Raw genomic sequence first — 16,833 nt, 5'->3', positions numbered from 1 at the left:
CCCCCAACCCACCCTACCATACCCTCCATGAAACTAATAATCCAGTTACTGCCTCTATAGATTTACCTATCCTGGATTCCATATACAGAAAATATTTTTTTTAAGCAAAGCAAAACTAACAGTAACAAAGTAAAACAGAACACCTCAAATGAAAAGAAAGCAGAAACTATTAAAACCTAGAAAATTCAAAATGGGTCAGAAGGGAGATGAAATGATAAGTTCCTAAATTCTAACCTAATTGTATCGGCAATAATTCTCTTCCCAATTCATTATGCATGCTAGCAAGGCTATTCACGTCCTTGGTCTATGCTCAGAAGGGATTCCCCAAAGACTGAAGCCACCGATATTTCACCTTCACTTTTTTTTGTTTTTTTCACACAAACAACTTTGGAATGGGTCAAACTAGAGATCAAATGATAAGATATCACAATTAAAGGGAACTACATCTGCCATAATCAATTTTACAATGTTCTTTGTCTGATAGCAAGGCTATTCGCATCCATCAACTATGGCAAGAGGGACTTCATCAGGGGGGACCCTTGAAATGAATTTGGGCCTTTGAATGTTATCCACAGCCTTCTGCAAGCCAGGTGTTCACAATTTAAGCTCTGATATAATTCCCTCCTTCAGATTTAGGTTTGACTGTTTGCAATTCTTGGTTCACAAAGGGTGGTGTGCTTCTTCCATGTAGACTTACTTGATGCCTCATTTAGGTGGCTGCTTCTTTAGAGACACTGTTCTCTTTGATAACCTGGCACCATCTGTTTTCCTCATCACACTTTGTTACAACACCCATATCTTCAGTGATTTCTTCACGAGGGTGAGCATCAAGCAAGGCCCTGTCATAAGAACGAATCGTTCTTAGATCGGGGCTAAAATTAAGTACAAGCCCCAAATCTATTCACTTTGGAGACATCAATATTGTTTTATGATATAGACCACAATGAATCATACCCCTGGGGTATAAGGTAATTCTGTTCACAGTGTCATTGATTTCTCCAATGGAAGAGAATTTAAAACATTTTTAAGAAAAGGAAATTATACAAGTGTAGGCCAACTATGTGCATTGATGACGTGTAGAGATTAAACTTTGAAGTGACTGGACACTACTTACACAGAGAATTCGGGTTGGTGATAGCGCAAAATTGTCAATAACACTCATTTGTAAATGCAGAACCATGCCCACAAGATTAAAACATGTCACAAGAAAGCAAGCAGGGCACAGAAATAGTAAATATTTAGTAGTCCTGGGCCACCAATCATTGGACACCCTGAAATCAAGAGATGCAAACCAAACCCCATCATTCTGTGACCTGAGGATACAGAATGATTTTTCTTATCCTTGTGGTGGAGAATTTCTTCTCCTTTTTCTACTCAGACCTATAGTTTTGAGTCTTTCTTCAGTCAAGGGTAATTATGTTTTATAACCTTTCTAATAAATGTCTCACCTATCATTCTTTTACTTCCTGTGGTATTAGTAGGGCCTTCAACTTAGTTTTGAGCTCTTTGTTATTTCGTTAGACTTTTTTTTCTTCTCCTCCTGCTTTTCCATTATTTCTTCTATTGATGATGTTCTTTTATTTCACTCTGGTATCTAAAATAGCAATGACCAATGACTGACTCAGTTTATATACTCAGTATTATTTTTGAGGATGCCTCATTTCTAGGTTTCACAAAGTCTTGTTTATAGATGTGAGTCTCACTTACTATTTCAAAACCCAAACCAAAGGCGCTATCAGCAAATTGGTTCCTACTCATGGAAACTGATAAGATGTAATCAAACTCCCCCCCAGGGTTTCCACACTATGCATCTATATGGAAGCAGATTGTTCCATCTTTCTCCCATGGAGAACCATGTGGATTTGAACTTTTCCATTAGCAGCCAAATGGTTGACCTTTGACTCTGTTAAGTGTCTGGGCTGATGTTCCCCGGTTCTTGCTTTTCAACACTGAAAGAATTCCACAGTAGAAGCACTTTTATAGATCCAAGAAACTTTTATGAGGGAAAGGGAAATTTCAGATAATACAGTCTCATAGAGTACACGCTCTCTCTGGAAAACATGCAAGGCTGAATATGACATAAATTATTATTATTCCACTCGTTATATGATGGGTTTAAGTGTAGAGGCAATGTGTATATGATATAGAAAAACATACTATGTAGTATTTTGTATCTTAATGTGCTAGTACATAAATAAGGTGCCTTGCTGATGCAGTGGTTAATCCCTCCGTTATCATGAAAGGCCAGTGGTTTGAATCCACCAGCTACTCCAGGGATTTGATAGTCTGCTCCTTTAAAGATTGCAGCAGGGGGCTGCGCAAGATTTCAAGGCTGAAGATGGCAGGGTGATCTTGGTCTCTGCTTTATATCCCCACCTACCCTTTCTTGAGAGCGCGTGATTGAGGGGGTTGACTGTTCTTCAAGGCTGAGTTCAGGTGCGTGTGTGACGTAATGTTGCTTGTCTCTAGTGTGCGTGCCCAGGTTGACCTTCACCTGTGCCTCGGTGACCTTGGTCTGTGAATTCCCAGCTTTGAGTTGTGTGTGTATGTAGGTATGTATGTATGTGTATGTATGCCTGATTTCTTTCAAGCCCCTTTATTGTGGCATGGCCAGCTAATTTTAATTTAACGTAGGCTTTCGGTGGAGACAATCCTCTTTATCCCTAATCTTCCTACCTGTCATCGCCACCAGGCTCCTTCATTTAACTTTAAGATGTGTGTTTTCCAGAAGCTTTATGTATTCATTTATTTATGTAAATATGTTTCTGTGTTCTTAGAGGTTTTCTCCTTGTCTGTTGTGATACCTGGAGTGTGGATGTGATGATTGCTATTTTGTCAGCTCCAAACAGAGAAGCCAGGAGGTAGTTCTGACTGTGACAGGAAGCTAAGTACTCTGAAATCCGTGGAGCAGCTGGTGGGACTGCCAGTGTTTTCTGTGATCCAAGAGGGGTTCTTCTGCCTTCTACACTCCTCGAGACTCTGAAGGAAAGTCAGAAGTAATCAGCCCTTCCATGGTGGCTCTCTCTGGACTGCTTGTGGGATGGAATGTAGGAGGCTGAGGCCACGCCCTTCTTCTCTGGGGATCCACAGGGCTGTCCTCCCCAGGTTGAACCCTTTCTTGTCCTTGTCATTGGGAGCTCTGCCCTAGTCTCCATAGGTGGTTTGTCCTACAAGGAAGATATTCTGCATCGCCTGAGCCTCTGGTAACTCCCACAGAATATAAAGTCTCGTCTGGAAGCAGATATTTCTCAGCACCAAAAAGATAATTGACTCAAGCGTGATAGAGAGATTGGAGTAGAGATTTCAGTGGAAGAACCGAAGAGTAAGCTAACCTTTTCCCAGAAGCCCAGTATTTCTGAAAACCTGCCTCAGTATCACCTTGGGGTATTTGTTAAACAGGAAGACCCTTTAGGGAGTTTAATGCATAATTTGTTGAAACAAGTTCTTTGGCTATTGACTTGAAGGATCAGAGGATCAGAACCCCTAATTAGGAAAACTTCAGAAATCATAATTAAGCACTAATTTTCTATTCTTTCTGGATGCTGTGGACCTAAGTTAAATGCTTCCACAATTGAAAACAGAGCCAAGCTTTTTAAAGCAATTACAGAGTTTAAGAATAAGTATTTTAATTTTATGGTAACTGTAACATTTTAAGGCCAATTAAAAAGGGTATTTACTCCTATACCTAGGCACGGTAAAATGTAAATGATAACTTCTAGGCTTGTTCTTAATAATTATTGCTGCTAAACTACTTTATGGATCAGTATGTTTTCAGAAAAATATTTTAAACATTTATAAATGTTTTAGGATTGATGTGTCATAACATAGGATAGCAACCCAAAGAAGCCACAAGTAATGTTATCCTTTTATAGGCAACTCTTTCAGGGAAAATACATCCCTTTGCTTGTAAAGGGTTTAGCATTTATTAGACAGTTTGAGACTGTTTTCTCAGAGGTCATACTGCCATCTCATGAGAAACAACTACGTTGTACATTTCAGCATGTTTAATCAATATAATTTTGTGACTATACCTGTAAATAATGAAATTTGATCATTTATAAACCACCTGAGTACGTGAACATCTTTACTGTACTTTTGCAGTGGAGGGAAAGGAAGTATTTTCTTATAAGTATTATTTTTTTCTTTCTGGCATTTGATTAAGCAGCCCTGGTTATATAGTGGTTACACATTGGGCTGTTTATTCCAAAGTCAGCAATTAGAAATCAACAGCCAGCCTCTTGGTAGAAAGGCACGGCTCTCAAAGCACAGTAGCAGCTCTGCCTGGTCCTATAGGGTCTCTCTGTACCAGAATGGACTCAGTGAGTTTGCCTTTGAATAATACAGATACATTTGTATTCTAAATTCATGCACAATTGGTGCTCTGAAAATAGAGTATTGTGCTACAGAAAAAAACAACAAATTTAATGTATTGAACTTTACTTTCTTTTCCACTAAATTTCATTTTCTTTGAATGATAAGGGCGCAGGCAATAGTAAAACTTGTGAGTGAAAATAAACAGAAACATTAGTTATATTCTGTCAGATAGTAGCAATGCCTAATTTTTCAGCATACTGTTTTGTGAGAACCTACTGAATGATAAACATTGTCCTGACTGAGATGTCCTGTCATTGAATGACTGTTTTCTTCCAGCAATGAGACTGAGAAGAAGCCAATATGTGGAGCCTTTAGAGGACGGCTTCAGAGCTGCTGGGTAGAGACTGGAGGTAGAGTAGCGCCGCGGAGGACTTAGAGGAGAAGGGCCACTTGAGCTAGTACTTAAATACTGGAAATGCTTGGAAAACATCTCTAGGGAGAGCATTTCACAGGGGTCAGCACCTCACAGGCAAAAATACACAATCACAAATTGGTTCTGCTTAGCTGGGTGTGGTGTTCTGATAGAAAATGTCAGCAGGGGTCACAAAGAGATGTACTTAAATAGTTTTCCATGGCAGGTAATAACAAGGGGAGTCTCTGAGTAGGCAAGTAATTAACACACTTGGTTGCTAACCCAAAGTTCAGGGGTCGAGTCGAGCCAGAGGAAACTTAGAAGAAAAGGTGGGCTCTCTTTCAAAATTTTAGCCATAACAAACTCTATAGAGCACAGTTCTACTTTCATACACATGAAATTGCCATGAGCAAGGGATGATTTGACAGCAACTGATTTTTGGTAACGGAGGCCTTGAGAAATTTTGAACAGAGAAAATGTCATATAGTATGTTAGAAAGCTAACCGAGGGAATTAGAAAAGTATAAATTGATTTGTAGAGGTCATCTCTCCATTTAGGAATGCACTGCACAGACGTGTTATTATTTCTTCTCATTGTGGGCTTACTTTTGAATTTTTATAACATGAGAGTGCAGCAAATCTGACTAATTAAATTACTCTACATTTAAATGCTAGTACTAATTCAGAAAGATATTTGGTAGCCATATTTTTACTGCTACTGAATTAAATAAGCCAGTATGAAAATTATTTGCTCTAGGTTGTAATGGATTGCTCACATTTTAAAAGAAGATCATATCTTGAGTTATTAAAAAAGTTACATGCATTTGTTAATTTATGTATGATTTATTTCCAAAGAAATTAGAGAACACAATTTCTATCTAGCAATGCCTATAACTGTTAATACACATCACTACTTCTTCTTTGGGGGATAAATGCTTTGGATGTCTATTAGAAAAAAATTTATATAGTGTAAATATGGAAGCTAATAAATCTATATACTATCATCCTGATGTCATTGCTGATGTCAGATGGATCTTGGCTCAAAGCTGAAAATACCAGAAAGATGTTTCCTTGTGTTTTATTGACTATGCTAAGACATTCAACTATGTGGATCATAACAAACTTTGGAAAACCTTGAGAAGAATTGGAATGCTAGAACAGTTCTTTGTGCTCCTTCTGAACGTACACAATGATCAAGAATAGTTTTGCAAACAGAACAAGAGAATACTACATGTTTCAAATCAGGAAACATGTGCATCAGTGTTATATCCTGTCAAGATAATTATTCAATCTGTACACTAAAAATCATCAGAGAAGCTGGATTATATGAAGGAGAGTGTGGCATGGGGATTGGAGGAAGGCTTACTAACAACCTCCAATATGCAGATGACACAACCTTGTTGGCTGAAAGTGAGGAGGACTTGAAGCACTTGCTGATGAAGATCAAAGATTGCAGCCTTCAGTGTGGATTAGGACTCAAAGTAAAGAAGATCAAATGGTCATAACTAGACAAAAAGATAACATCATTAAAAATGGAGAAAAAGTTGGAGTTGTCAAGGATTTTGTCATGCTTGGATCCACAGTCAGTGTTCATGGAAACAGCAGTCAAGGAATCAAAAGATGCATTACATTAGGTAAATCGGCTGTGCATGATCTGTATCGAAAGGCAAGAATGTTATTTTCAGGACTATGGTGTGGCTGCCTTAAACCATGGCATTTTTCATTGCCTCTTAGGCATGTAATTGTTGGACAATGCATAAGGAAGACGGAAAAAGAATCTATGCATTTGGCTTGTGGGATTGGAGAATATTGGAAGTGCCATTGTCTGCTAATAGGACAAACAATTCTGTCTTGGAAGCAGGACAGTTGGAATGCTCATTAGAGGCAAGGATGGAAAGACTTCATCTTATATACTTTGTACATATTGTTAGGAGAGACTGGACCCTGGAGAAGGACATCATGCTGGTAAAGTGAAGGGGCAGCAAAAGAGAGGAAGTCCCGAAAAGGGATGGATTGACACGGTGCCTGCAACAATGGATTCAGGCCTAGGAACAATTGTGAGGATGGCACAAGATTGCTCAGGGTTTTGTTCTGTGTACACAGGGTGTCCGTGGGTCAGAGCTGATTCAATGACACCAAACATCAGAAAGGAATAATAACAGCATCATCCACAATATTAATTAATTTATCCCCATTTGTATTAAGTGCAATTTAGGAAGATTGAAAGCATTTTCACATCTATTACATCGAGTTAAATTATTATAATTGATGTATAAGTTTATGCGGTTTGCTTCCCCCTCTTTCCTCAGAGGTAGTTGAACAGTGTTGTGTCTGATTGTGTCATCAAATGAAAGAGACTTGGTATTGATGGCCTGGATTCTCAATACAACTGAACTTGTATGAACTTCTACTAATCTATTTCCAGTAAAATAAATACTATAATTTAATATGTACTTAAAGCACACATAGTGTTACTGTGCTGAGGATTTTATTCAAAGAATATAATTTATATACAGAAAAAATATAAAGAATATAATTATATGAAATATATAATTTATATACAGAAGCACTATATACGAGGAGGTAGCCCCCCCAAAAAAGCCAAACATTTTTCCCATAGCTTTGTATTATTATTTTTTTTTACAATACAACCTTATCACCCTTAAAGTACTCTCCACTGCACTTAAGCATTTGTCAACTCTGCGATTCCATTCTTGGAAACATTTTTCGAAATTTGGATGGCTGACAGAACCTCCCTCATTTTCTTTCTTCACGCCTTCTACATTTTCTAATTGCTGCCCTTTCCAGTCCCTCTTCATTCGTGAAAACAAAAATAGGTCTCACGGAGTGAGGTCAAGTGAGTAGGGTGCATGGAGCAAGAGAGGCCATGCTGGTTTTTGCCAATAAGTGGTGCACTGAGATGGCTGCATGACCATGTGCATTGTGGTGGTGGCAAAACCATGTCACTTTTTATAGCACACTGTTATGCAATCTTTTCAGAACTTCTAAATAGAAAGTTTGATTAACAGTCTGACCTGGTGGAACCAACTATATTTGCACAACGAGTTGACATTTTTGTCCATATGGGAAGTTGGCGGCTGTCCAGAATGAAGTTTGTCATTAATCAGTATTTCACCTTTTCTGAAAGGAGAAAACCACTCACACACTTGAGTTTTTCTCATAGTGCTGACCTTGTAAGCTGTGGTCACCATCACAACAGTTTTTGTGGCATTTTCCCGAAGCAGGAAACAAAATTTCACAGCTGCGTGCTGTTCTCTTCAAACAGCCATCACTAAAAATGAGGTTCCAGAAAATTGCATTTATGAAAAAATTCACTGTGACCAGAGAGAACCTTTCTAGGCGATGCCACTGGGTGCACTCATGCAGAGCAAGTTGCTTGATGCTCACCTAGCAGGAAAAGGTTGTGCTACAAAAGCTCCACTTCACCCAACACAGTTCCAATTTTTGGTGGGTACCCCTTTGTATATGTAAGAATCTATCATTGTAGGGAGCTGTAATAGTAAAAAAAATCTAAATTAAGAAAATATTGTAATAGGTTTTAAGGTATTAACATGATGTGATATTATACAGTCTTTAAAATTCATTTGAAAAACGTTTAAACAATGGTTATGGCTCTCGCTAAACTTCTGATACTATCAATAGAATTGCTTATACCCTATTGGGCTGATTTACAATATTCTCCACAAAATGATAATACTTTTTTCCTAAAATGAACCAGGATTCTTAAAGGCTTGATATCAAACAAGTCATCTAAGTGGGGTGTCAACTAAGTCCACACAAAAGAACCATAGTAGCCTTTGTGATACAAAGATTAGAAACAGTATAGTCAAAATCTGGACGAGAGAACGGTATCAGAGTTAACATTATGCACAAGCAGTATGCAGAAGGCTAAGGATGATTGGAGCACAAGATCCATTGGCAAGGTCCTGTCACGGATTAAACCTCTGTTGAATCGCCTTTGACCATAGTCAGGGAATGTGAATAACCTATCAGTCAGAGAGCATAAGAAAAGTTGAATGAGGCAGACATAGAGTAAAATATAACGCATTAGAATTTGTGCTTCATTTTGACCCATTTTATTTTTTCCCAGTTTTTAATATTTTCTGCTTTCTTTTCTAAGGGTTTTTTTCCTCTATTTTCTTTTCTTTGTTTTTTGATTTCATGTTATACATTTTTTTCTGTATATGAAATCCAGGATATGTAAAACTGTAGAGATAGTAACTGGATTAATAATTACCTAGGGATATGACAGGTAAGGTTGAGGGGAAATAAGGAGCTAACAACAATAACTAAAAGAAGGAAGAAAATGTTCTAAAATTGATTGTGTTAATAATTTCACAACTCTTCTTGATTCATACAACTATTGTATGAATGCGAATTATATGCCAATAAAAAATAATAAAACGATGCTAAGATATATCTAGACTTTAATGAAAACTTCTATTTATCAAACAAAAAATCTGTTTCAGATAAAGTTTTATAATTTTATTATGTCCTAATGTATTCCTAGTACTATTTAAATAGACAGCTTTATATAGGACATATAATTTGGGTTATGACAGACACTTAAATTTCAAATTGAATTTAACATGTAGAAGCAGATATCAAATGTCAAATATAACTGGCAAAATTTACTACATAACGATAATCCTAAGAAATGATTAAGACTTTCCAAGCTATTATCAAGGGACAGTTTGTAATATGAAGGTTTAAAGTAATAAAAGGAGTAGTATATATGTCTATTATTCATATATGTGTGCACATATATATGATGATTATGGTAGAGTACTACATGAATTTGAACAAATAATATTTACATTGAAAATGCAAGTCTATAAAATGTGCATAACTATGATAACAAATTTATTTTTAGGAAAATGCTTACTGTTATTGCTGCTTAGACTTTACCTTAAAAACAGATAAATTGGCTCTCTCTTGGCTAATAGGAGTCATTTGCTTCAATCAACTTAGTAAGAGCACATGGCAAAAATTGCATGTGGAGCCCTATTAACAATCGCTTCTTTTATTCCTTTGTCCTCCACGAGCAGCAGCAAGAACAGTGATGTGGCCCTGGCCCACATGCTTCTGAGGAAATTTGGATATCAGGACCTTCTCTGTGCCAAGTTGAATCCGGACCTGTAAGTGTGTGATGTTCTATGTAAAATCACAGGCATTAAACACCTGGCATGTAGACTAGAGAGGAATATTTCCCTCCTGGATTGGTTACTCCATATTTTACATGTATACTACATGTCATGGACTTGTCAATGAGCAACTGGAGTCTGTGTCGAAATGCAAACAAAGAATTTTAGTGAAAGAAGAGAACTTTTTTTGACAACCAGAAGTCACAAGGTTCAGAGGATTCTGAACTAAGTGATCTTAGAACTTCTCATAAATAAAGATTCAAGGAACATTAATAAACATTCAGCGATTTAGGTAATTCAGTCATTTAGGTAATGATTATATCTTAGTGGTAGGATATTACATGTCTTTCAAATATTTTAACATAAATAACCATTAAATTAGGTACATCATATCTTGAGACAATTATGAAACCCTCCTTGCTTTATTACAGGGACACATGTAATTAATTCTAGGGTTTGTCTTCAGCAAGCACCTGTTCTGGGAATTGTTTTAGAATTGGGTTCCTGAGCAGTGCATATTCTTAAGCAAACAAAACCCATAAGCAAGTAAAAACTTAGTGTTCTTGAAAATGGTTTACCAATCAATTTCTCAGGATATAGAAATGACAGACTGCATTCTTGATACAGAAGTTACGTTTTATTCAAATTGGGTTTTTAGCCTCATATTTTACCATAGCCACCATCTGATATTGGAAGCCCTAAATTAATTTGGGGGTGCTTGGAATCAGTCTTTGACCTGATATATATATATTATTACTGAAAAGGGCCAATGGCTGTTGCCATAAAGGATTACCTAAATTAAGGAACTTAATTACACCTTTCTTTCTTTGGTAAACATATACTTTATAGTATTGCAAATAGTTAATAGATTTAATTTCTTAACATAAACTAAAGCTAAAAAGAACAAGATATCAAATAAGTGCTAAGTATGTACTGAGTGTGATTTAAATTTAGAGAACACTTGTATATATGGAAAGATTAATTACTATTTTTTTAAAACTAAAGTGACATAAAATAGACTAATTGCAATCATTGGAACATTATTTTTCTGAGATTTGAAAATTATTGATAGAATATTTAGTGAAATATTTATAAAATATTTCTTTCATTACAATTCTGTTGTTCTTTCTAATTTTGCTTGACACTTATTTCTCTAGGATCCAATATAAGTAAGGAAGTTTGGTATGAACCAGGAATCATAAACAATATGATCTTGGTTTCAGGTGATTCATTTGGGTAGCACAATCGACACATAATATAATATCATAATGTGTATTCAGTGATAGAAATATCAGCTTAAAATATGACATATAAAAGTCAACACAACCATACAATATTGGCAATGTATTTTCTAATTTGTGCCACACATTTGTTCAGTAGCCATGTTGGTGATTATGGAGACTAAATTGTTGTTGTTGTTGTTAGGGGTCATCAAACTGTATGCCGCTCACAGCGACCTTGTGCACAGCGCACGGACACGCAACGGTCCTGCTCTAGCATCACAATCATTCCTCCGCTTTAGTCGATTGTTGCAGCCACTGTGTCAATCCATCTTTTTGAGGGGCTTCCCCTCTTTTGCTGTCCCTCCCCAGTATCAAGCGTGATGTCCTTCTCCAACGTCTGGTCTCTCCTGTCAAAACCTTCAAAGTGTGTAAGATGCGGTCTGCCATCCTTGCCTCTACGGAGCACTCTGGGTGAATTTCTTCCAAGACAGGCTTGTTTCTCCTTTTAGCAGTCCATGGTACTTTCAATATTCTCTAATTCTACAATTCAAATGCATGGAGTCTTCTCTGATCTTTCTTATTCAATGCCCATAGGCAATGGAAAATATCAATGACTTGAGTCAGGCACACCTTAGTCCTCAAATTAACATCTTTGTTTTTCAGTACACTGAAGAGGCCTTGAGTAGCACATTTACTTAGTGCACTGCATCTTTTGGTGTCTTGACTGCTGTTTCCATGTTCCATGAACATTTACTGTGGATCCAAGCAAGACAAAAGCCTTGACAAATTCAACTTTTTTTATTTATCATGATGTTACCATTTGGTCCAGTTGTGAGGCTTTGGGTCTTCTTTTTTTTTATTATTTTTTTTCTTTTTTAACATTTTATTAGGGGCTCATACAACTGTTATCCCAATCCATACACACATCAATTTTGTAAAGCGCATTTGTACATCGTTTCTCAAAACATTTTCTCTCCATTTAAACCCCCGACAATAGGTCCTCATTTTTCCCCTCCCTCCCCGCTCCCCCCTCCCGCATGAGCCCTTGATAGTTTATAAATGGGTATTTTGTCATATCTTGCCCTGTCCGACGTCTCCCTTCATCCACTTTTTGGTTGTCTGTCCCCCAGGGAGGAGGTCACACACAGTTCCATGTAATCGGTTCCCTCTTTCCTACCCATTCTCCCTTTACCCTCCCTGTTTTGCCACTCACACCACTGGTCCTATAGGGCTCACCCGTCCTGGATTCCCTGTATTTTCAGTTCCTATCTGTACCAGTGTACCTCCTCTGGTCTAGCCAGTCTTGCAAGATAGAATTCGAGTCATGGTAGTGGGAGCGCGGAGGAAACCTTTAGGAACTAGAGGAAGGTTGTATTTCTCATCATTGTTACATCGCACCCTGACTGGCTCATCTCCTCCCCGAGTCCCCTCTGCAAGGGGATCTCCAGTGGCCTACTCATGGGCTTTGGATCTCCATTCCGCACTCCCCCCATCATTCACTATGGTAAGATTTTTTGTTCTGATGATGCCTTACACCTGATCCCTTCGACACCTCATGGTTGCATAGGCTGGTGTGCTTCTTTCTTCCATGTGGGCTTTGTTGCTTCTGAGCTAGATGGCCGCTTGATTACCTTCAAGCCTTTAAGACTTTGGGTCTTCTTGACATTGAGTCCTAATGCATACTGAAGATTGCAGTCCTTGATCTTCATGATCAAGTGCTTCAAGTCCTCCTCACTGTGCAAGCGAGCAAGGCCATGTCATCTGCATATTGAAGGCTGTTAATAAGCCTTCCTCTAATCATGATGCTACCTTCTTCCTCAAGATATAATCTAGTTTCTCTGATGATTTTCTCAGCATATACATTGAATAATTATGTTGAGAGGACGCAGCACTGTTGCACACCTTTCCAGATATTACACCATGCAGTATTATCTGATTTTGTTTGCACAGCCGCCTCTTCATCCATGTACAAGTTCCACAGGATCACGATTTTAATGATGTTCTTGATTTCCTCCCGCAGCTCATCAGTTTCTCTGTCATTAATATTCAGTGCACCAAATCTGTTCTTGAGATGTTCTTGAACTTCATGTGGGATACTCAAGGTTGTATTTTTGACTCAGATTTGTTTCAATCTTATTTAGTTTTATCCTGAACTTACATATGAGCAATTGATGGCGTTTTCCAAAATCAACCCCTGGCCTGGTTTTAGCTGCTGATAATGAATGTTTCCAATATCTGTTCCCACAGATGGAGTCAAATTTCATTACTGTGTATTCCATCTGGAAAAAATTATGTATATAGTTACCTTTTGTGTTGTTGAAAAAAGTATTTGCTGTGAACGAGTTGTTGGTTTTAAAAAAGACTATCAATCATTCTTCTGCTTTATTTCTATTACCAAGTCCATATATTTCAACTACTGCTCCTTCCTGTTTCCAACTTTTGCATGCCAGTCTCCAAAAATTATCGATCTATAGTGAATGCATGTGTGATAAATTTCCAACGGAATACATCAGTAGACTGCTTCAATTTACTCACCACTAGCTATTGTGGTTGATGCATAAATTTGAATAAGTGTATTGATTGGATTTCTTTGAATTCAAATAGATATAATCCTATCACAGACAGTATTTTACGCCAAGATTTATTTTGAAATGTTCTTTATGACGATGAATGCCATGCCATTCTTCTTGATTGTGTTGTTGCTGGTACCGTAAATCAGATGTTTTTGTCAATCCGAATGGTCAATAGTAGTCCATTTCAACTCACTAATGCTGAGGACACCAATCTTTGTGTTCCCTTCCATTTTTGAGCATTTCCAATTTTCCTAGATTTATGCTTTGCACATTCCAACTTCTGATCATTAGCAGAGTTTTGCAGTGTTTCTTACCCTGAGTCATGTCAATCAGCAAATGAAGATCGCAATGGCTCCACCCACAGGCGTTACTCCATTCACAATACCATGGATGACTCCATTCTGAGAAAGCAGCTCCTTCTCAATCACATTTTGAGTGCCTCTGAACAGAGGGGTCCATCCTCTGGGCGCTCTCTCCAACAACGTTCTGTTTCCACTCAGCATGGCTCCAGTGTCTGACAATATTTTGAAGCTATGCATGCGGTTTTCAGTGGCTACTTCCTCTGTTGAGTGCTTCCTTGTTGTCTTCTTAGTCTGGAAGCTTCACTCAACCTTTTTCACTTTGGGGGACTCCGCTGGCATTTGAAATAGCAGTGATATAGCTTTTAGCATCATAGTACCACATAAGTCACTGACAAACATAGACAAGTGGTGGAGAGACGAAGGAGCTCTCAGTAAAGAAAGTATTAACTTAACAGAAAAATGATTGTGTTGTTTCACTTTAGTGTTGTGTTAAAATAAGAAAAAACAATCACAAGCTCCAATGATTATATTTTTATTTTCCAGTACTCTAGTGTAAAAAACAAGATGTAAAATATAACTGTATCTCAGAAATTGAAATGTAATGCAGAGCCCTCAGTGGTTCAGTCTGGGCCTCAAGTTGCAAGAAAGAACAACTATTTTAAAAAGTGAGAGAGATTTCTTTATTTAGTCTCTTCAGTGTCATTATTCAACCATTTCCTCACTGTCATGGAGTTGATGCTGATGCACAACAACCTGGTAAGAAAGGATAAAACTGCTCTTGTGAGTTTCCCACACTGAAATTTTTTATTTGTTTAGAAAGCCCCATGAAGGGCTGGTGGTTTTGAACTGTGGACCTTGAGATTAACAGTCCAACGAGGAAGGAATCCACCACCACAGCTCCTATTCAACCATTTAAGGAGGTAGCATCTCCAAAATAACTGATGGTATTGAAGAAGTCCAAGCTGTAATGAAGTCATTGACCCAAAACAAGGATCCAGGAACTAAGTACCAATTGAATGTTTCAAAAACAGATGTGCTAGTGGTGCTAACACATCTGTACCAAGAAATGTGAGAGGCACCTACTTTGCCAATTGATTGGAAGACATCCTGTCCTTGTTCATATCAGAGGAAAGTAGTATGAAAGGTTGTGGACACAAACAATATCATTGATAGTACATGACAAGAAAAATTTTGCTTAAGATAAGTAAAAAATAGTTGCATCAACACATAAACATGGAACTCCTATAAATTTAAGCTGAATTCAGAAAAGGGCATGAAATGAACTATGTCATTGCTGATGTCAAATGCATCTTCCTGGAAATTAGGGAATACTTGAAATATGTTTACCTGTATATTAGTGACTATGCAAAGACATTCTATGGTGTGGTTCAAAGAAAATTATGAGTAATATTACAGAGAATGGGAATTCTTGAGCACTTAATTATACTTACGTGGATCCAGTCCTTCAAAAAAAGCAAAGCAATGTTTTATCATTGAAAATGAGGGAACGTATGCAACAGGACTATATCTGCTTCCTATACTTATTCAGCCAGTATTTTGAGCATATTCTCCAAGAGAATATGTTATTTGAAGAAGAACCTAGCATCGGTATTAGAGGAAGACGCATGAACAACCTGTCATATACAGATAACACAACCTTACTTGCTGAAAGAGGGGAAGCTTCACACATTTACTGATGGGGATCAAATACTACTGCTTTCGATATGGATTGATCCCATTATAAGAAAATAAAAATCTTCACAACTGGACCAATAGAGAGTGGTCACTATAAGTAGAGAAAATTTGATATTGCCAAGGATTTCATTTTATTGCCTCCACACTAAACACGCATAGCTGCCAAAATCAGGACATCAAATGGCATAGTGCATTGGGCAAATCCCAAGTATATATATTAGAAGTTGTTATCTATAGTAAGAGGACTTCAATGTTACATTGTTTTCTTTTCTTTTTTCATAAATCATTTTATGGATCTTATAACAATCCATACATCAATTATATCAAGCATGTTTGTACATACATTGCCATCATCACTTTAAAACATTTGCTTTCTACTTGAGCCCTTGGTATCAGCTCCTCTTTTTTCCTTCCTTCCCTCACTATCCTTTATGAACCCTTGATAAATGATAAATTATTATTATTTTCATATCTTACACCATCCACTGTCTACCTTCACCCATGTTTCTGTTGTTTGTCCCCCTGGATGGGTGGGGAGTTATACATTAATTATTATGATTGGTTCCCCCTTTCTCTCCCTTCTCTCCCTATCTTCCCCCTACCCTCATGGTGTTGGTACTCCCATTACTGTTCCTGAGGGGTTTGTCTGTCCTGGATTCTGTATGTTGACCCCCCTCATTCAAATAGATATGATTGTTTGTTTTGGGTCTTCTGATGCCTTATACCTGATCCTGTCAACACCTCATGATCACACAAACTGGTATGCTTCTTCTATATGGGCTTTGTTGTTTCTCTGCTAGAAGGCTGCTTGATTAACTTCAAGCCTTTAAGCCCCCAGGAACTATATATTGTAATATCCAGACACCATCAGCTTTCTTCACCACATTTGCTTACGTATCCATTTTGTCTTCAGTGGTTGTGTTGGGCAGGTGAACATCACAGAATGCCAGGTTATTAGAACAAAGTGTTTTTGCTTTGAGGTAAGACTTGAGTAGAGGTCCAATATCTGTCTGATACCTTAACATGTAAGTATAAATATATGTACGTAGACTATATCCCTATCATTATATATTAATATATTTACATATATGCATGCCTATATTTATACCTCTATAAATGTCTTTTGCTTCCTAGTTCTTTCCTCTATTTC

The 16,833-nt window shown here is 37.5% G+C and overlaps 1 protein-coding gene across 1 annotated transcript in view; it reads left to right on the top strand.

Moving 5' to 3' along the window:
* ABCA13 (ATP binding cassette subfamily A member 13) overlaps positions 1-16,833 on the top strand; it is a 457,705-nt gene that overhangs the window by 303,639 nt on the left and 137,233 nt on the right. Inside the window, exon 37 of the mRNA XM_045286290.1 lies at positions 9,795-9,884. Coding sequence (XP_045142225.1) covers positions 9,795-9,884 — 90 coding nt within the window. The remainder of the gene's footprint in view (positions 1-9,794; positions 9,885-16,833) is intronic.

The sequence above is a fragment of the Echinops telfairi genome, unplaced genomic scaffold (genome assembly GCF_000313985.2).
Source record: "Echinops telfairi isolate 266 unplaced genomic scaffold, ASM31398v2 ScPeMD7_7;HRSCAF=31, whole genome shotgun sequence".
NCBI lineage: Eukaryota > Metazoa > Chordata > Mammalia > Afrosoricida > Tenrecidae > Echinops > Echinops telfairi.
The sequence above is the reverse complement of the archived record's forward strand: the minus strand, read 5'-3'. Positions and strand labels throughout refer to the sequence as shown.